The sequence below is a fragment of the Poecilia latipinna genome, unplaced genomic scaffold (genome assembly GCF_001443285.1).
Source record: "Poecilia latipinna isolate Pla-1442-1.1 unplaced genomic scaffold, P_latipinna-1.0 Scaffold1265, whole genome shotgun sequence".
In the NCBI taxonomy this organism is placed as follows: domain Eukaryota; kingdom Metazoa; phylum Chordata; class Actinopteri; order Cyprinodontiformes; family Poeciliidae; genus Poecilia; species Poecilia latipinna.
In genome coordinates, this window is record NW_015113881.1 from 146,146 (window position 1) to 167,681 (window position 21,536).

At 42.3% G+C, this 21,536-nt stretch overlaps 2 protein-coding genes across 3 annotated transcripts in view; both read left to right on the top strand.

Moving 5' to 3' along the window:
* LOC106961114 (testican-2-like) overlaps nt 1–2,274 on the top strand; it is a 59,574-nt gene extending 57,300 nt beyond the window's left edge. The window contains exon 7 of the mRNA XM_015054634.1: nt 2,262–2,274. The gene's annotated coding sequence lies outside the window, so the exon portion shown is untranslated. The remainder of the gene's footprint in view (nt 1–2,261) is intronic.
* LOC106961111 (arf-GAP with GTPase, ANK repeat and PH domain-containing protein 1-like) overlaps nt 1–21,536 on the top strand; it is a 24,525-nt gene continuing 2,989 nt past the window's right edge. For both annotated transcript variants that reach the window (XM_015054628.1, XM_015054629.1), the window contains exons 1-19: nt 1–790; nt 1,209–2,457; nt 10,395–10,453; nt 10,554–10,641; nt 11,038–11,123; nt 11,212–11,353; nt 11,834–11,968; nt 12,061–12,182; nt 12,297–12,455; nt 13,863–13,946; nt 14,229–14,333; nt 14,417–14,564; nt 16,483–16,605; nt 16,697–16,834; nt 16,984–17,043; nt 18,001–18,152; nt 18,771–18,861; nt 19,848–20,070; nt 20,155–20,458. In XM_015054628.1, coding sequence (XP_014910114.1) covers nt 1,284–2,457; nt 10,395–10,453; nt 10,554–10,641; nt 11,038–11,123; nt 11,212–11,353; nt 11,834–11,968; nt 12,061–12,182; nt 12,297–12,455; nt 13,863–13,946; nt 14,229–14,333; nt 14,417–14,564; nt 16,483–16,605; nt 16,697–16,834; nt 16,984–17,043; nt 18,001–18,152; nt 18,771–18,861; nt 19,848–20,070; nt 20,155–20,458 — 3,393 coding nt within the window. In that variant the 5' untranslated portion in view covers nt 1–790; nt 1,209–1,283. The remainder of the gene's footprint in view (nt 791–1,208; nt 2,458–10,394; nt 10,454–10,553; nt 10,642–11,037; nt 11,124–11,211; nt 11,354–11,833; nt 11,969–12,060; nt 12,183–12,296; nt 12,456–13,862; nt 13,947–14,228; nt 14,334–14,416; nt 14,565–16,482; nt 16,606–16,696; nt 16,835–16,983; nt 17,044–18,000; nt 18,153–18,770; nt 18,862–19,847; nt 20,071–20,154; nt 20,459–21,536) is intronic.

The following is a 21,536-nucleotide window of genomic DNA, read 5'->3' on the forward strand; positions in this document are numbered from 1 at the left end:
TTTCTCTCTCTCTCTCTCTCTCCCTCCTGGCTCGTTTGTTGTAACGGTGCGGGATAAAATCAGATGAACGTGGGCAAGGACCACCATCGCTGCTGCCGCCTCACAGCGAGCCCCCCTTCACTTCCAGCCTGATTGCCGGCGCTGCATCCTGGTTGTGCAGCAGGATAACGACGAGGTGGCGGAGAGCTGCAAGGCTCAGTGGCAGCAAGAAAAAAGAGGAGGGAGGAGGGAAAACGAAAAAAGAAAAAAAAAAGGAGGAGGGGCCGGCTTTTGGTGAGCTAGTGGGCTTCCTCTGCCTCACAGACACATTTTATTGACTTGCTAATTGGACGAGGCTCTCAGAGGAGAGGATGCAGTGACCAAGAGGAGCCGCTCTCCAGAGGAGGGATACAGGCGAAAAAAGAGAGCCCCGCTCGGGCTCCCCGAATCAGCCTACTTAATCTTCCTTTTTCTTCTCCTGCAGACATTACAACAGATGTTTGCAAGCATCTCTCAGTGACCCTTACGTCGGGCTTATAATTTTATGGATGACATTGTCGAACGGAGGCTCCTGTTGCCAGACGCTTCGTGACAAGTGAACCATTTTGCCTTTTTCTTTTTTTTTCCTGCTCTTTTTTCACCAGTTTTTTTTTATTTTTTTTTTATCTCAGGCTCATCTACTGGAGCTATTTTTATCAGCCTTCTTTAATATGCCATTTGATATGAACGGTAATCTGATGGCTGGATGAATTCTTCATAAGATCAAAGCTTCATGGAGATGTGAATGGATCTTCTGGAAGAGAAAATGAAGGTATGATGAGAGGAAAATTCAAGACATTCTGTACTGAAGTGGCTCTATTTCACCTAAAATTATTCAATATATTTAACCGGCTAAAGGTATTGCATGTTTTCAGGCTATTTTTTTTTCTTTTGAGGGACTATTTTTATTTTTTAATAGAAAATCAGATCTATAGAGGAAGGATTATGAATGAATCAGTGTCAGGCAGCATAGTAACAGTGTGTACTGAAGAGGATTAATGAAGGCATTTAAGAAAACAGTGTAGACTTGTTTAAGCACTGGGTCAGCACCTTGAATATATTCAGAAAGATTAGCAATTCAACTCATACACAACCCTCTCAATCAGATTTCAAAATGAGAGTAGCATTCCTGTCAAGTTCACCCAGTATCAGTGTGATCTCTCACGCCTCTTGTGTTTCCTCTGCCTCAGTCCTGCCATGACTGAGGTGTGCAGATGCTGTGAGGTCAGAGAGCAGGTGCCACCGTGCTCAGGTCTGCCGTCTCAATGAGCCAAGCCGGCAGCACGCAGAAACGCACCACCTACCTCATCTCCCTCACTCTGGTGAAGGTTGAGGCCGTGCCAGAGGATGCTGCAGGGAGCCAGACGGAGGGCCTTCCAGAGGGGGAAGGGAGCCCTAGGAAGAGGAAGAAGGAGGAGGAGGTAGAGGTGGAGGCAGAGGAGGACGAGAAGCAGGCTGTGAGAGATGTCCCTGAGAAAGAAGGATCTTTGTATGTGGAAGTGGAGCAAAAAGAAAAGACACAGGTGGAGGAGGAAGTGGAACAGGTGCACGGAAAGAATGAAAGCCGGGAGAAGGCCGAGAGGAGGGAGATGCACGCGCCCCAGAAAGACGTTGTACCAGTTGGCAAGAGCAAAGATGCGTCTGTTGCACAACCACCTGTAAGGCAAATGGTCAAAGTGTACGGAGGGACAATGTCCGAGGGAAGTGTGCGCAGGGAGGGACCTCGCTCGGATGCCTTACGCCCCAAGACAGAGCTCTACCGGGAGCCTCCCATAATGTTCCTGAAGGGCGAAAACGGAGCGGACTTGAACAGCCGCTCGCGCTGCAGCCTCCCGTTCACTGTCCCGTCGCAGATCAGCCAGCCTCCTCCGGTTGTGATGCGTTCGCATGCAGGAGGGAACTCCTCTTACTCCAGGGAGCTCAGAGAGACCAACACAAGCCTGTATCACCCGGGTAAAACTCTGGATCGAAGGGACAACCGCATCGCGGACCAGTCCCCCTTAGTGGCAGCTACGACTCTGGGGCCTTACAGGGCGTCCTGGGCGGACAGCGACGGCAGAGGCACGCTCATCCGGCCCGGCGCCCCCATCAGCGGAGGCTTTTCGGGCGTAATGGCCCGGGAGAGCCCTCAGGGGGAGAGGTACAAGGCGGTTTCCGTGTCTTTACCCGCGCCCCCCGCCCCCGACGTTTGCAGGCCTCCAAGGAAAGGAACAAGTTGTACCCTTGACAATGTTGACCTGCACTCTTACTGTGAAGACCCGAGGAAGGCGAAGGAGAGCCAAGGAGGAACAACAATCCAGCGGGCTCCCCCGCCTCGCGATCGCAAGATGCTCAAGTTCATCAGTGGGATTTTCACCAAAAGTACAACGGGCTCACCGGGCGCCAACACCACACCTCCTCTCTATCCGGCTGTGGAGAGGGGTTCGAGTGAGGAGGAAGGTAAGGCAAGCTGCCTGCATGACTGGATCATTACCAGCACACTCTGCAGAGCTGAAAACATCATCATCTGCAGGAAAAGAGTATTTCTGAATCCCCTTCTTGCCTTAAGGTGGAAACCAACAATGGTCAAAATTATTTCTGTTTGTTTAGATACTCACTTTTAAAGAGTATGCGAATTTAGCGTTAAGAAGCGCCAACTATGGCTGTTTTTAAAAGAATAAGAGGTTAACTAGGCATGAGTTGGTGAATCCTATCGAGGCATACCCACGTTTTAAAGTTACGGTTTCAGAAAAGGCTTTTAAAATCATCTTAGATACACCAGAGAAAGAAAATGAGTGACTTTTGTTTTCTCCAGCTTTATGCAGCCCAGAGCAGCAATGCACTGTCCCTCCCCCACCTGTTGCTGTGCACTACTGGTGAGCTAACTTAAAGAAGACTCCTACTGTTCCCTCCATTTTTAAAACAGAAAGAAAGGACAGACAGTGATGGTGTAGAAAGAAAGCACCAGCCATCTTTCTTTTATTAGGATTTAGCTAAAACTAGAGTTGGCATACTTCAAATGACGCGTGTGCTAAGCAGCCATCTCCAGGCTAGCTGTCACTGATTAATCAGTGTTACTCCATAAACACAGGCAGGTAGAAACTTACCACTTTATTTTTGCAGAGGTTTGTTTATTAAAATCAAAATAGCAATAATTAATTGTTTTAACATTATTACAATCCTAAAAAACCTGTTTTTGTGTGGAATCTATTTCAGATTAATGCAGTTTGATCAGTTTTCTTTCGTTTATGTTTGTGTAAATGCCATGGAAAATAAGTACTTTTAAGGTTATGTCAGTAATCTCATATTAGCTCATGCTTTATGTTTGGACAAATATATATCATATGACAAATATGCTGTAACTGAAAGCTTTACATGTGGAAATGTGAAAGAACAGTAACACGGACGTACAGCATAAACTGCCTTCGTTTCCCTCAAACGTTTCTACGTTTCCTCTCCGTCTTTGTAGTAATTTCACTGGAAATGCAATCAGATCCGAAATCAGATGTGATGAAACAAAGCTGTGCTGATATCGAATGCTGAAACAATTCAGTGTTGCTCCACTAAGAACTGAGAGATCCGTATCGGTTTGAGATTTATGTTTTTTTTTTAACACATATTTCCTTCTTCTTTCTTCTAACATTCAAATATCTTTCCAACATGTCACAATGGATTCAGTCTTATTCATTCACTTATTTCTAAACTAGCTCGTTACATCATAAAAATGTTGTGTAAGAGTAAAAATATCCTCACTTTCCAGCTGTTATAATACAGTATATTGATGTGCTTTTCTCTTCATGATTATTATATTAGACATTTCTGTAGCCTATCAAAAGAAACAAAGTGAATATAGCCTTTAGATGATTTTGGCTCTGTCTCACATTTGTATGGTTTTTGAAGATGCACTTCTTTAACTAAATAATGAAACATCTCATATAAACAGTACGTGTGTGTGCCACAGCTAAGGAATCAGCAAATGTTTCACTCATGATATAGCAATAAACTGACAGCATTTGTTAATGTATTGCTTTACTATGCAGATACTTTGTCTGTGCTGATGAAGATTAACTCACCTCGGCATGACGGATGCTTGAAGCCACTCTAACAGCAGATAAAATGCCTTTTAATTAATCTGTCAGTTTTTGGGGAACTTGTTAGTGATTGTGTTTAAAACATCAAACTTTAAGCCCAAGTTGGTTGGGCAATTATGAGGAAAGAACAAAAGCACAACATCGCAGGAAAAAGTAATTTATTCTTTCCTGACGCAGTCACAGACTGCATGTTTTATTTATATGTTTTACAAAAAAATAAGTCACATATTAATAGGAACTGAAGTTTTGAATGAAAATGGCTGTAAGAAAGAAAAATCTTTGATAATATACTCCCTCTCTCAGAAAGTAAATTTACTTCACATCAACAGTTCACAGTTTCATATGCAGCAGGGGCCAGCTGCCTTTTTCATCCACTTTTGCTCCAGCTACTACAAAATAAAATTTGTTTGGAGCTACAACAAAGATAGATTTTCATTTTTTTTTATTTCAAAAGCTAAGGAACTTAAACTAAAATTAATTAATTTTATTTGTGAAATTTGAGAACAAAACAAATCATCTAACTTTTACAATAGAAAAAAAAACAACTAATTTGTCGAGTTCAGCAGAGATCAACCAAGTGAGCCTTTTTCACAAATATGGAAAATTAATAAATATAAATCAATATTTAAAGGTAAAAAAATTAACTTTGTACCATTGATGCCTTTCTGTTGTTATATTCTATGCAGATAATACATAAAGTTCCACATAAGAAATGCTTAAACCACCGTTTACATTTAAAACATTTATCGTCTGGATTTGTTTGAGCCTCAGTGGAGCCAGAGGTCGCAAACTCCTGATATACATAACAGAACTGGATCTGCTTTACTTCCTCATCTTTGTTACCATAATCAGCATTTTCTAAGATACACCGAGACAATAAACAGCGTGACAGACGTCTGGAAAATTTCTGAGACATCAGTAGAAGTTGATACTAAAGTAATTCAGTCACAGTCTTCATGTGTTTTACAAAGAAAACCTAATTATCAACTTCATCTCCTTTCATTTAGGTGCGAGTACTTTCACTATTTTTGCCCCATTCTGCCGAATTACACAATTATTCCTCAAACAGACACAGTTCATGATGAATTCACGGCTTTTTAATAAAGCAGACGAAACGATGCGACTGGTTCGGACCTAAAATGCATTCGTCACAACAACATCTTAATTTTCCACTGTTACACCGAAATGGCCTGAGACAAAAGAGTACGGGATTTGAGTGAGCTCTGGATATAATTTGTCGGGGGTAAGTGGGACATGAATAATTAAGGTTGGGGATACACAGAGCAGTGTTCATGGCAGGGCGAAGGGAGTGGGAACCTGCCACTTCCTGCTCTGTGCGTGGGGTTAATCAGCCTTCAAATGGAGCCTATTCATTTGTCAGAGGCATGTTGTGTTTAAATGTAAGTGAAGCGGTTGTCAGCAGCACGGTCACGACGAGCCTGGCTCCACAGAATAAACACCCAACGTTTCTCTCAGACGACAGGGAAACGCCGACAACCTAATTTGTTCCCAGAAAATATTGGGGAAAGAAAAGCGGCGAATCGTCGCGCGCGCACAGGTGGACATCGTGTCTGAGTGCCTCTCACTCAAATCGCTGTCTCCATGAGAGACCGCTCATTGTATGGATACCCAGACTGGAGGCTTCTGGAAAACGGAGTTACCATGGCAACAGCAAGCGATGAGAGATGCTGCTCGGTCTGAGCCGTGACGCTCTCGACGGGGGCGATCTGGGCGTGGGGATCGCCCAAAGATGGAGAGAGAGCGTGAGGGCGATGGGAGGGGGGGGTGGGGGGGTGCGCTGGGTTGGTTAAAGTTAGACTCTGGCTCCCCGCGGAGCCGGGCTGACGCCGCCACTCCGCCCAGAACATTGTGACCCGACAGTTTTCTCAGTGTGACTACGCATGCTGTATCTGTGTCATTGGCTCTGCTGGTACAGAGTCTGCAAGAGTGCACATCTGGAAGCAGTTTCTCAATGTAGTGCAGGATATGTTTGTTTTTCAGAGCTGCAGCCTCTCATCTGCAGGTAGACAATGTTCATTATGGCTCCGTCTGAGGATTTCAATCGCTCACCAAGGCGTCCTTTCCCCGAGCTCGGTTTAAAACACTTCAGATATTCCTAACACATTATGGAGCGTGAAGCAGAAACCTGATATACGATTCCTTTGCAAAAGTATTGAAGCTGCAGTTTGTAACTTTTATTAAAAGTGTGTTTTGTTTTTTTTTTTACAAGTTTTATAAAACATGTAAAAATATGCAGTATAATATAAGATTGATAATCTGTAAAAAAAAAAAAAAAAGGATAAGCTCCTCCACCTCTTTCCTGAGCTACTATTGCCATAAATTTATCTCTCCCGGTCAGAAACAACCAATCAAAAGACGGGGGAGGATCTTAGCGCTGCCAATCGATCATGTGTGGCAGAAAAACTAATTACAATTATTTTATTTATTTTTTAAATGTCCTCTATTTAACCAGGTAAAACCCCACTGAGATCTAGATCTCATTTTCAAGACTGACCATACTGTAAATCTTGTTTGTATTGCACCACCAGTCCAAAGGTTCCCTGTTGGATTGAGATCTGGAGGACGATGAACTCGCTGTCATATTCAAGGACAGGTTTGTGATGATCTGAGCTTTGCAACATGACTCATAATGCTGCTAAGGGACAGACATGGTCAGCAGGAATGCAGAGGCAGTAATACTGTGGTGTTTATTAGGTGGTCAGGTGATAATAGGGTCTCCACAGTGTGTCGAGGAAATATTGTTCACCCCATTAAACCAGCAGAAGCACATGAATGTTTTTCCCATGTATTTTGGTGAACTTGTATGAATTGTAGCTTCAGTTTCTTCCTCTTCGCTGGGAGAAATGGCGCCGTGTCGCGCTCTTCTGCTGCTGTGGGCCATCAGATCCAGCTGTGTGTGCTACGCTATCAGATACACAGATATATCTTCTTACACCACAGAAATACAATGCAGGTAATCAATTGCATAAAGACAGAATTAGAAACATTGAAAAACATTTTCTTAAGGAAACCATAAAATCTGTACCAGAACACAAAATCCCAAGATTAGCATCAGATTTAGGAGATCTTGGAAAAGTTAAATGGATCTGAACAGATTTGAAGTTTGCAGGAGAGAAAAGTTAAACAAGTGAATTGATGTAGCAACAAGCAGCTATAAAAGTAACTAAGGAAGGGAGAGTTTAATCAATGTCTGGGTGAGATCCAAACCTAAGAAATTTTACTGTTTCAAGTATTGATCCCCCCCTTTTTGATACCAGCCAGTCAGTTGTGTGCACCAGCCATTACAGAAGAGCTTTCCTTCACCACCGAAAGAGTTTTGGGAGGAGAATGGCCTCTGATCTAATATTTAATTTTAATAAAAGGGTCGCAGTAAACAGAAAATGCGCTATGATAAATCCCCAACTCACTACTTTTCTCAATCACTATTAAAACCCAGTAATATGATGCATTAGGCAGTAAACCTGTCCAGGGTGTCCCTCACCTCCTGCTCTTTGACCTCTGAAGACAAGTGAGTTTAATGGATAGTTGTAGTTTGACACAGCAGCAGCTTCCCTAAGCTGGATGCACAACAAAACAGGGAGGTTATCATCATCGCACATAAGCAGTAAAGTAGACGCCAATAATCTCACACTTGTTGATTCGGATGACACAAAGCTCATCCCTAACCAGTTCAGTTCAACTATCAAACTGTCTAACATTTTTGATTAAATAACAATTAAAAAAAAGCAACAGAGCACTAGAATGTTTCCACATAGTTTTCTCATCTTATGCAGTTCCAACCAAACACAGGAATCATTTACTATGAGCTGCTGACGTCCCGTGTTAAGTGTGGGTTATGAGGAGGTTTTTCATGTGAAGGCTCTGAAGAGCTGGCAGATGAAATGGCCTCGTTCCCGTTGAGGCACATTTCTGCCTCCTCTCAATAAAGTTGCACAGAAAAAGTCAAATCCCTCCAGTGGTGTTTCCAAACTCAACAAGACATTTGATCCAAAAACAGAGCCGCAGCTTCTCCGTAAACGAAACAGCACTGTTGGAGTAAATCTTCGTATCCTGTATAATGTAGGGTTTTCTTTCAGAGAATAAATCTACAAATTCACAAACAGCATAATGCGATCTACTGATGTAGCACACAATGTAGTAAACAAAAGATGCTAGGCTTTAATTAGAGATTATCAAAGTGTGTTTGCTGAACAAGCAGCTCTGTAATATTTTGTGCTCTTTTTATTTTTCCAGAAATCAGTTTTTATTCTGTTAATAGCAGAACGTCAAGCGAAACGCCGCAGACTGTATAATTTTCCATTATGTCTGCACTAAGAAGTAAAACCCAGTGAAGACGAGCAGATATCCTGAATGCTCTCTGCCTGACAGAGACTTGAACCTGTCTGACTTTACGACTGGATCAGAAATAAAGGCGCTTCAGTCTCTCTGAATCCTGCTGGTGAGATTTGACCTCTCTAACCCTTTGTGCTGCCGACAGCGGACCGGCGGTCAGGAGGATTGGCAGGAGTTATCCACAAACTCTGGGATCAGTTTACAAAACATTCCTGCCATTTTTTCTGTCGCTTGCAGTAGATGCTTCCTCTGAATTAAACCCAACCAACTCCTGTCGCCTTTTTGTTTGGCAGGTTTGTTATAACTAAATTATTATTATTTTTTTTTTTTTTCATTTTCTTTAGGAGCAAAAGTTTTACATTTCACTCCATGCGTTTACACGACTTCAACTAGTTTAATTTTCATAACTGCATGTTTCCTAAATGCCTTTTGTTTGAAATGTGTCCGTCTGAAACACAACCGCGAAATCCTGCTCTTGCAATCGCCATAAATCAGGAACCGCGAGATGAAACTGATTCAATCTGACAAGATCGCCACACTAATTTGACTCTGTGGATCAAAGGTAATCTGACTACATCAAGCGCATTTCAGACGCCAGAGAGGTCATTATGGTGGTAATTAATTGAGGTCCTCCACACATTTAAGGCCAGAAGACAAACACATTCAGCCGTGAGCGTGGAGTGAAGAACAGCGGAGCTCTGGAGGAACGGATCTGTATTTAATCAAGAGCGTACGTCCGGAGTTTAACAGTAGGATTTCGTGTTTTCACTCCAAGGTTTTGATCAGGCATTCTCTTTGTACTCTTGACGTCTGGTTTTCCCCCGAGGCGAGACATGGCATGGAGGTGGAGGCAGCGCCTTCAGATGGAGGCTATTAATCCTCAGCTCAGCCGTCTGGGGGTTCGATTCCTTACGTTTTCCTCCGTGTCTCCTCTTTTCGCCTGTTTCCTGGGTAGCAAATAAATACTGAATCCTGCAAGAGAAACCCAAGAAAGTCGGAGTTCCTCGTATGATTATCCGTTCTGTCCCATAAGTTTAAGCTTAAATCTTTTATTTTTCTGTAAATAAATCTAAAATAACTATCTAAACTACATGTGTCGAACTCGAGGCCCGTGGGCCAAATCCGGCCCGCCGTAGCTTATTATGTGGCCCTCTAGATTCTAAACTAAACACTAAGTGTGCTTAAATATCATGTTATCAATCAAATCAATGCAGTTTTTATCTGTTTGCTACCAAGTTGTATCAATCAGTCCCTCCAGTTTCTTGCGAATTATCGTGGAAATTCACGCAAAATCAACAAATCCACGCACTTTTTTTGCGCTGCTACAGTTTATTGCAGATTTTTCTCAAAACTTGTCAAAAACTTTACTTGTACTAAACAGCTGCCTCAGTCTTAATTGCTGTCAGATTATAGTCCATGATCAATACAGCAAGTATCAAAAAGTTGCATTTACCATCACAAATAAACACAAATATTGCAAATATTTCTGAATTAGTACCACAAGCACTTTGATTTTTATTGCAAAAAAATCAAAAAATTCTGGAGGGGCTGAAAAGATGTTCAATATTATCTAATTTTAAGAGTTTATTAGTATGTTTAACAGGCTTCATCAACACATTAAGAGCATTTATGATCTGGATTTGGTCCAAACGACAGCGAGCTTGACACCCCTGATCTAAACATTTAGTACAGCTGCTTCACATTACTAATGTTTCACCCTGCTGGTCGTTGTAAATATTAACTAGAACTGTGGGAGCAGGTAGCGGCACCAAACTGAACTTTGACCTCTGAACAAATTCAGCACTTTGTCGTCTGACACTGTCAGTTCTTCAGCTCGCGTTCTGCATCTTATAACATACCGAGTAACATATTTAATTGGCAGTGCTGTGTTTCATTTGCACATGGTAACTCTGCGTTTTCCTCTGTTTTATTGCCGTCAATCTCTGTCCTCAGTCGTTTGCACCAGCAGCCAAGAATGGACCATGAGTCAAGCTGTTCAAGAGCTCCATCTGGTAAGCTTCAGGCCGCCGGGTAGCTTTTGGGAACCTCTCTGTCGGACTCGATGCTGGATTGATGTTCGTCTGTGTGCGCGTGTGTGTGTGCGTGCTGCAGGGTGTGTTGGGGGGTCTGTGCAGCGGGAAGTCCGCCCTCGTCCACAGACACCTGACAGGAAGTTACCAGCCGGAGGAGAACGCAGAGGGTTAGTTTTCCTCGAACGCTGATGCTTCAGTGTGTTTTAGTTGGACTTTATGCAATATAGCAACGTAAAGTGATGCAGAGATTATTAGATGGAGTTAAAATTATACACGGCAACTTGCACTTGCTATCAGGCCTTGTTAGTTTGAAACAAATAAATGCAACAAATTGCCTCAGATTCATAACGAACTTTACAAACCTTGTGTCATTTCTCCTTCCCCTGTCACAACTATAAAAGACTAAGTCCCATCAAAATACATTGAACTTCACGGTTACAATATGAAAAAAACACATACAGTATTAATACTTTTGTAAAACAATGTACACTAACTTTACTACTATATCCAGTGGAAAAGGATGATGATAAGAGGTAATGAATAAAGTCTGTGCTGCTGCCCAGGGCGGCAGTTCATTAAGGACGTCCTGGTGGACGGACAGAGTCACCTGCTGATAATCAGAGAGGAGACTGAGCCTCCTGGGCCTCAGGTATGCTGCAGACTGACACAACCTGCTGCAACAACGCAAACATGTTCCAGTACAGTGATTTCTGCTTGTCTTCCTCCTCATCTCTTAGTTTGCAAGCTGGGTGGACGCCGTCATTTTGGTCTTCAGCTTGGAAAACGAGGCCAGCTTTCAGGAAGTTTACAAATTCTACCACCAGCTTTCTCTGCATCGGCCCGTCACTGAAGTACCTTTTGTAGTCGTCGGTACTCAAGGTGAGGCTCTGCTGTTCCACGTCTGTTCAAGAGGCATACAAACAAAAAAAAAACAAAAGATTTGTTAAAAGAGATAACGTTTATAATTTGAGAGGATCTGAGACTTAAAAAACAAAAAACAAAGTCAGAACTAAACAAACTGAATGTTGTATTTGTCTTTGTGGAAAAATCTGTCTATAGAAACCAAAGAGAGTAGACAAACCTTTACTTTTAAGAAAATAAAGAAATATTTTCTGCTGCTGCTACATCTGAATTTCCCCTTCACAGGACAATAAATGTTCTATCCGTCTGTAAGGTTGATTGATGCATAGTTACAGCGAATTGACTTTTGAGAGAAAGGATGGACTCTGTACGATTATTTTTCTTCCAGCTACTCTTTTTCATTCCAAACTTTTGTTTATATGAACATCTGACTTCCAGTAATTACATAAAATATATATATAAAAAAATGAGTCAGTGCTTGCTGTGCGCCTTTTCCAGATAAGATCAGCAGCACGAACCCCAGGGTGATTGACGACGCCAAGGCGAGACAACTGTGTTCAGACGTGCGGCGCTGCACCTACTATGAGACCTGCGCGACTTACGGCCTCAACGTGAACAGAGTCTTCAACGATGGTGTGTAAACCTGGATTATGTTTTTTTTTTCTGTTTTTAGAGTTAGATTTAAGCTTTTTTTTTCTTTCTTTCTTTCTTTTTTCATTCGACAGCTGCTCAGAAGATCATGGCAGCCAAGAAGCAAGCCGCTTTACTGGCTTCCTGTAAATCTCTTCCCAACTCTCCCAGTCACTCCGGAGGCTCCACTCCGGTGTCTGGTGTCTTTCCAGGACAGGTAAAACCACATGTAGCCTCCTGCACGTTGTGCTCTCGGTGAGGATTTCTCAGATATTGAAAGAGCAGCCGGATTGAACTCCTCCGCTCTGCTCCGACTCTCTCCTCTCCGTAGGCCAGCAACGGCGGCCAGAGCAGCGACTACTCCTCGTCGCTTCCCTCCACTCCTGTGATCAGCCATAAAGAGATCGCCAGAACGCTGAGGGGGGAGAAAGGCGACAGCGGCGTGCCCGGGTCGGTCCGCAGCGTCCGCAAGCGCACACCCAGATTTGTGGTGAGTGCTGCGAAAGCGTGGGTTTTTGTTTTTGTTCTTTTTTCCCCCCAACATAAATCAGAATAGCTCTGCAAAGTTGATTTGTTTCATCTGTTGGTGTTGAAACGCTATTATCTAGATTTGTTACACCCTTATTCATTTTTTTACAGTTAAATTACTGTAAATTTTGATGATTATGACTTACAGCTAAATGAAAGTCCAATATTCTGTTTCACTGACAATCAGAATATCAAACCAGACCGATAAAGTCTCACCCCATTTGGCTGAATTAACTGGAACGAGACTCTTCAGAAATGTCTGTGAAATCTGTGATGGGTTTCTTGAACGTTCAGTCAGTGTCAAGTCACACAGTGAGGTCACTTCCTGTCCTTTGACTTGGCCCAGGACTTTCCATTTTCCAATTTGAAGCCAGTTTTTGGTGGATTTATGTGTTTTGGGTTGTTATCAGGTTGCAATGTACAATTATGCATCAGTTTAATTTTTTTAGCAGATGGATTCATATTTTCCCTTAAGAAATACTCTCTGACACGCAGTGCGGTGTTGCAGCAAAGCATTCCCAAGTTATGACACTTCCACCGCCGTGCTTCACAGTTGGTATTCAGTTCTTTTCTTCAGATGCTGTATTTATTTTTCACCAAGAATGTTTTCTCTTCTGTACTTCAGCCTATCTGTCCAAAGAGCAGCATCACAGAAGTATTGGTTTCCATTTATGATCTCGCTCTCAGAAACATAATGTGCAGATTGATGACTCTCTTACAATCAGGCTCAAGTTGCAGCATTTTGTTTTTCACTAATGATCTTCCCTTCATGTGTAGCTGATGTGAAACATCAGGGTGAGATTTAGCTCAAGTGGGTGTCATTTACTTGTTGGTTTAGTTATTTTTTTCCCATAAAGCTATAAACCTTTGTTTACTCTGCTTTTATTATTTAGTCTTGTTACTTAAATTGCTGTCATTAAGATTTCTTTTAGATGTCTATAATATTTCAGAAGTTTTCAGTATGTAAATGTTTTTCCTTGACTGTACGCATCTTTTAGGGTCTAAGTGTAAATCTGAGCTTATAAATATGACCCTGTGTATCTGCAATAAGCTCAAAGTGGTTCACTGAATCTCATCTTGAACCGCAGTTACAGCTCCAGCTTGCGCCATAAGTCCATGCTGACAAAGAACAACCTAAAAATCTTTAAGAGACAATATTAATACGGCGTGTAAACGGCTGATCAGAACTGCAGCTGTAGAAACAAATCAAAAGCACAGAAGATTTGCTGCTGCCTCGGTTCAGTGCCAGCCTCTCCGGCCGTCAGAAGCTTTCCAGCAGACGCATTTCACTCATTTATTGAATAATAGTCTCGACTAATGACTCCTTTCCTGCCACTGATGCAGCCTTTCCCTCCTTCCCCGCGCGCAGGGACGGAGAGGCAGCGACTCAAACAGACGGAGTGCAGACTTTAAGGGCGACTTTGGCAGCGGGCGATTCATCCCCATCAAACAGGTAGGACACGGGTTTTGTGTGACACAGGAGCAGATAAGATGTATCTGATGACCCTCGGCTGAGGACAAGGCACCAGCGGTCGCCTCAGATCGTTGTGAAAGCCGATTTCATCATGTTGAGTCACGACACGCCCTGCAATCTCCCACGCCGGCGTGAGGAATGGACGTTGGGTGTTGCTGGCGCCCAGCGAGTCTTCGTGGCACCAAAACGTGTGAAGCAAGCGCAGCAGACAGTAGGGATGCATTCCCCTCCTTCAGTCTTCTCCTGTTTTATCGCCACCAGGGCATCTTGCTGAAGCGCAGCGGGAGCTCGCTCAACAAAGAGTGGAAGAAGAAATATGTCACTCTGTCCAACGACGGCATCCTCTCCTACCACTCCAGCGTCAACGTGAGTGCGCGTGTTTTAGCGCGGCCCTGCGAGTCGCTTCTCTGGTGTCGGAGAGACCGAGAGTCTGGTGTTTGCTTTGGCAGGAGTACATGCTGAACGCTCCGGGGAAAGAGATGGACCTGCTTCGGGTGACCGTCAAGGTGCCGGGGAAGCGCCCCCCCCGTGCTGTGGCTGCCTGTGGACCCCCTGCTGGGCTCAACGGGCGGGTTAAGGATGTGCTGGGACCTGAGGGTAAAGACCCGCTTCGCCTACCTGCAGAAGGAACGTAGGAAGTGCACGCACTGTGTCTTATTTTCTAACTGCATGAAAACAAACGTCTTGCAGCAGGATTGAAACGATTAATCAAGCTAATCGTGATTAATCAGTCGTAGAAGTAAGAAGTCATCAACTCATTTAGCAGTCAATTAAACGCTACCTGGAGTGATCAGACTCTAAAAGTGGCCATTTGCTGAAAGAGCAACACAGTCAGAGCAGGAATCAAGTCAAAGCTGTACAAAAAAAAAAAACATTTTGCTTTTAAAATAAAAAGTCTAATTTTCTGTAAACATGTTCGACTCAGAAATCCTTGAGTGACATTTTTAGCTTCGCCTGGTTCAATTTATGTACAAAAGAAAAAAAAAGCACCTTTTGTTTCCAATTTCTAATTAATAAACACATTAGTAGACAGCATTTTTTAGCTGCTACAAACGATCAAGCATCCACTAAAGGAATGCTAAGATTGCATAGCAGACAATAACATTTTTATGTAACTTAATTATTTTCTTATTTGCATCCTTTAATGTATTTATAATATTGTGTAAAAAAAAAAGAAAGACTTAAGTGGTTAAATGAAAAACTATTTTCTTTTGTCAGATTAATCAATTTATTTTCAGAATGATCTATAGAATAATTGATTACTCAAATAATCGTTAGTTGCAGCCCTAATATGCAGGCGTTGACACACACACACACACACACACACCCCCACACACACACACACACCCCCACACCCCCACACACACACACACACACACACACACATGCTGAAGGTAAAGACATTTGAGGTTGCACAGCTGCAATCCAGCAGCACATTATTTCTAGTAACATCCATGGAAAAACAAGAAGACGACTTGTTTTCTGCTTTTATTCATGCAAATTCAATTTTTGATGTTAAAGCAACATCTTTGAACTGCTTAGAGTCAACATCTGCAGTAAATAGTAGCAAAAATACTCCCTCTGTGTGTCTTTAAGTTCTACATATAAGGATTTTTATTGCTTAACCAGGTGAGTTATTAAGAACAAATTCTCATTTACAATAACATCCTAGCGGTGAGGCAACATTTTACATGTTTACAGTAAACAACAAACGTTAGCAAAGCTGTTAAAATCATAAAACAGTAAAAACAATACCAAAACAAAGATATAGGACAACATTAAATACGAAATACTTAAAATATGAAATACTAAATACAGGATAAATACAGTGCAAAACTCCACCTCATCAAAAATCAACCAGCTGGTTGAATCTTTGGCAGAGTTTTGTGCCACTAAAGAACAATTATCCCCAACACATATCAAAACTGTAGTCGGCATGAATAAAGTGGGTCGGCATCAAACTTCTAGAACGATCCCAACCTCAACCCTATTGAAAATTTATGCGGTACGCTTAGAAGCAGAGTTCGTGCAAAGCGAACATCCACTCCAAACGAGCTCCACCATTTCTGAGAAAAGGCATTCAGACAGAATCATGCAGCCAGAATAATCCAGCATGCATGCATACCTTTTAAACTGCTTGATTTATGACTCTGCGTTGCAGAGTTGCTGCGTTACTTAAGGTTATTGTCTCGGCGCTTGACCCAGTTTCTTCAAAGCAGCTTCTGCTGTCAGCCTGATGTTTTGATGTTTCGCTCTATGAACTCAAAGCGAGCTCAAATCGTCACCCTGCCATCATTTTTGATAGAAAAAGCATGCTGCTTTGCAGGAACCCTTGTTGCTGCATGTAGTTAAATTGCATAGAAAATAACAGGCTAATAAATGCTGCTGAATTTCCCTTTTTGTCAATAACGAACTGACAGAGAAAGCATTAAAACCCCACACGGTTTAGTACGAGCATATTTATATTACAAAGGCGTATCGTATTTATATGTAGTGTAATTTGTTAATTGTGTAGTAAATACGAGTGGCCTCATGCAAGTGGAGGAGGTGGAAGGACTGGGAGGCGCTCTGTTCCTGAGGAGCAACATCGGCGTCCAGCGCTGCCCGTCCACGCTGTCCAATCACGCCCACGGCGTTGGTGAGCTCACCAGAAGACCGTTTTTTTTTTTGCAGGACATTTTGTCTTAAAAGCGGCACCTGACGTCCCGTTTCTGCTCTCTTGTGGCCAGACTCTGCAGTCGAGGGAGTCTCCAGCTCCTCCTCCACCAAAGACGTCGGCTCGGCCTCCCCGCTGACCGACAGGAAGAAGCACCGCAGAAAGAAGAGCATGAATCAGAAAGGAGACGCAGCCGCGGGACAAGCCGACGGTACAGGAAAGCGTCGAACGACGTTTTTGCGAGCATTATTCATACTCTAACGTCTCTTTACTCTCGCTGTTTTGTCAGGACTTGTAATTAAATACGCATTTTAAATTCTAAGAATTTTTGGCTTTCACTTTGTTGTTTGCTTTCTGCAGCTAAACGGAAAATGTGGAAGCTGAAAAGCTTTGGGAGCTCAAGAAACGTAAGCAAGACAGGTAATGATCGACTAGCCAGCAACATGTTTCTAAAAATATTTAATTTATCTGAATTCTGTTAACGAGTGACTAAATTACTCACCAGTGTTTAGTTGCTTCTCCTCATGTGAATGTTTGAGTATGAATATTTAACTACAATGTTCGGATAAAAGTGACTTGTTTATTCCTAACTTTGGAACATTATAAATACTGAACAGTGTTAGTGTTGGTGCACTACGAACATCAGCTGGCTCTCATTTTTTCATCTGCTATAACAGCTTCAGGGTAAAAATATCTCAGATTTTCTTCCCTAGTTGACTTTTATTTAGCTCAGTCTATCTTCTCGTCAACTCCAAACGTCTTCCTCGCTGAAAAAAAACCACAATCAGCACCACCGTGTTTCACTTTGGGGATAATATGTTACGGTTAAGGTTATTCGGTAACACTTTATTTGAAGGGGTGTGCATAAGACTGACATGACACTGTCATAAACATGACACAACACCCGTTAGGAACATAAACGAGTCTTTATGAATGTTTATGACTGTTGTCATGAAGTGTCATTCGATAAATAATGACACTTTTAATGCAAAGTTGCTCTAAAAGTTGCATTAAACGTCCATTAAAAATGCCAACTTTGCATGATTTTGTAAATTATGATAATTTAATGCAAAGTTGGCATTTTTAATGGACTTTCAATGCAACTTTTAGAGCAACTTTACATTAAATTGTCATTATTTACTGAATGACACTTCATGACAACAGTCATAAACATTCATAAAGACTCGTTTATGTTCCTAACGGGTGTTGTGTCATGTTTATGACAGTGTCATGTCAAGTCTTATGCACACCCCTTCAAATAAAGTGTTAGCTGTTATTCTTTTATCCTCCACACATAATGTTTTGCACGTAGCCAAAAAGTATCATTTCGGATAAACTCCATTATATGAACTCAAAAGTTGCCTGTGTCTGACTCAGAGGAGGACAACTTTGACTTCCTGGTTGTGTCGAGCACTGGTCAGACGTGGCACTTTGAGGCCCAGAGTGTGGAGGAGAGGGACTCCTGGGTCCAAGCCATCGAGAGCCAGATCCTGGCCAGCCTGCAGCTGTGTGAGAGCAGCAAGAACAAGGCAAGCAGCTCATATATGACATGAATATCACCGCACAGAGGGCTGATGAAACCTTTATTTGACATGTAGAGAAAACTATGGCAGAATACATGCGTGGTAGAGGACTGAGTGTGTGTTTAGGTAGTTTGACATGATAGGAAAGCATCTCTAAAGAACATATGAAATCAGTTGATCTTTATCTATTTCGTACTTTTTATTTCTAGAAGAATCTGTCAGTTTACAGCAGAAACCAAAGAGTCTCCCTCCACCTCCTGAACACCCACACACATTAAAGCAATCCACATACACTCACACACGTATAAATGGCTCTGGAAACCAAGGAAACACTCCCTTAACCACAGCTTTCTGTAATGAAGAATACTGAGACGTAATATGCCACAGGACAGAAGATAAATAGAAAGATAAGGAGTTATAGTAAAATTAATGAGGATCTCAAAGTAACAGAACAAAAAGCTTGGAAGGTAAATAACAGCAAATCATGATGACCTGAAGGAAGCTTATCAAACCAATATTTCAGACTGAGAACATGTAAAGCCATTAAAACTAGGAACAATCTCAAACCAAAGAGGCGTGCTGATTGTTACTTTCTCCTCACCGTTTGCTCTTTGTTTCCTGCAGGATCGCAAGAACAGCCAAAGTGAAGCCGTGGCACTGCAGGCCATCCGCAACGCAAAAGGGAACAACTTCTGCGTCGACTGTGACGCTCCAAGTTAGTAATAATCGCTCCTTTTCTGCTTTTCCCTTTAGAGACACTGTGCTGTTCTACTGTACAGATAATCATGAACCTCTTATTTATGTTTTGGGGACGAATAAATAATTTGTAAATGATTTATTTCTAGATACCAAAAGTTAACAGAAAGCTCCAAATGCTTATATTCTTTTACTTCAGTGGTGCCAACATTTAAGCGTGGGTTGGAAATGGACGTCACGACTGTGAACAGATGGGAACGCCTTTGGGTCACATCTCGGCCCTGTGTGAATTTCCTGTATAGATGTGATGAAGGGTATATTTTGAAAACTTTGTGACACAAAGTTTGAAATTATGATCCAAATGAGACTCAGTTGAGACTTACAGAACCTTCAGGTTCAACCCAGATGGGTCCCATTGTGACAACGTTAATCCACCCTGACTAAACCCCCGTATGGGTTCCCTAGATGTAGCAATAAGATATCATGTGCTTTATAATGTAACTATAATCTGTAACTATGAGGTTAACATTGGAAGCCAGAAAACAACCGAGCAAGTGAACGCATCACAAGTATTCAACACGTTTCTTTTTATTTTCTAAAATCCTTTTTCATGCTTTAAAATGACTTTTTTTCCCCCACTTTTTTGCTCTGTTCCTCTTGTTTCAAGGCCAGCAAATGAATCCTGCTGACATGATCTGACTTCAGTTCTTATTCAGTTCATTAAAATGACCCAATTTAACAAAAGAGAAGAAAAAAAACACATTATTTCTGATTATTAGCCAAATCGGTTGTGTTTGTTATGAAAGATGCGCTGAACTGATTAAAATCTAATTTATGCAGAAGGATGCAAAAGAAAAGAAAATGTAAGCAAAACTTCTCCGGTTTCTCTCCGTCTTTATAATTTACTCCCGTATGAAATATTCATGCGTCACTCAAATACTAGCGCTTCAAATCTTTACTTCAGCTGGTGTTTGACTCGCTGTTTGTGTCTCGTCCCTGCTGAAGATCCGACGTGGGCCAGCCTGAACCTGGGCGCTCTCATTTGCATCGAGTGCTCTGGGATCCACAGGAACTTGGGCACCCACTTGTCCCGGGTCCGCTCGCTGGCCCTCGACGACCTGCCCAGAGAGCTCACCCTGGTCCTCAGCGCCATCGGCAACCACATGGTCAACAGCATCTGGGAGGCGCGTACGATAGGGCACCGGAAGCCGGCGCCCGACGCTACACGGTAGATCAGCGACTGCTTGAATACTTGCAAAACATTTCTACCAACTAACCTCTTTCTCCTGTTTTTTCTTTTTCTTCTTCTCAGAGAAGAGCGGGAGTCGTGGATCCGAGCCAAGTATGAGCAGAAACTGTTTGTGGCGCCGTTGCCTCCTCCCACACCCAGCGAGGGCCCAGACATCAGCATGTCGGGCCGCCTTCTGTTGGCAGTGATGGAGCGCAATCTGCCCAAGCTGCTGCTTCTCTTGGCCCACTGCACTAAGGAGGACATCAACGCCCCGCCCTTCCTGTCGCTCCCCTCCAGGTCGCTGCTCGCGCTCCGCCTGCCTGGCTCTGCCCTGCATGCTGCTTGTCAGCAGGCTGATGTGGTGATGACGCAGCTTCTGGTCTGGGTGTGTTACACTTTCCCCTCTAGTCGTCCTGCTGTTATTTTGACAAGTCTGACTTAAAATACCGGCAATAGGTATTCATACGCCTATGGACCGCATTAAAAACATAAACGTGAAGTTTATTTATTTCTCTTTTATGATGAACACATATTTGTGAAGTGAAAGTAAACTGATATGTTTCTTTTTATGTTTATACAGATAAAGATCAGAAAGCATTCAATACCTTTTAGCTTTAGTTAAGCCTGAGAGTTTTTTTTAGGGTGTATCTCTACCTGATTTGCACATCTCGAGCCTGAAATTCATGCCCATTCTTTTATAAAATCTTGTAACAGATTCTCAGTTGGCTATAGGCCTCAAATTTACAGGGGACCTATTCTGCAAAAGTCGCATTTTGCACATTTTTTATGCTTCGACTTGGATCTCGACTGCTTCTAAAAACAATCCAAGTGTTTGAAAAACAATGCCCGGCCATTTCCTTGTAATAAGTTATTGTTTTTTGGTGTCTGGAGAATGAGTCATTTCAAAAACCTCCCGATTGTTAAGTCACAATCGACGGACTCTGTGATGTTACCTAGTAACCCAAGCAGAGAAATTACTTGCTGCATTCTTGTTGGTTGTGCAGGAAGCTCTACTTATTCTTTTCAAAGACGTACGGCTGTATAATTGTGCGTCTGTTTGCAGACATTTTCAGGAAAATATTGAGTTGGGGGCGTGGCCAGCTGCAGCTTATTTGGATTTAAAGCGACAAAAAGCCCTAAAACAGTTCGTTCTGAGAGGAGCTCAAAATAGGCAAAATCTCATTATCTAAGAATGATTTTGTGCAAAAACTATAATGACCATCTTTTGCAGAGCCCATATATCCAAACCTGTTCAACGAAGCATAATAGCTCATCCTTAACTAGACTGCTCACATAAATATTTGAATTAAAACTTTTAATTTTAGCTTTCTCTGTGAATTTTGGGGTCCTTGTTCTGCTGGAAGCCAAATCTCTCCAGCCTGAAGTTTGTTGCAGCTTCTGAGACGTTTTCTTAAAGTATATCTGGCTATTTTTCTCCATTTATCTTCCCATCAACTCTGCAC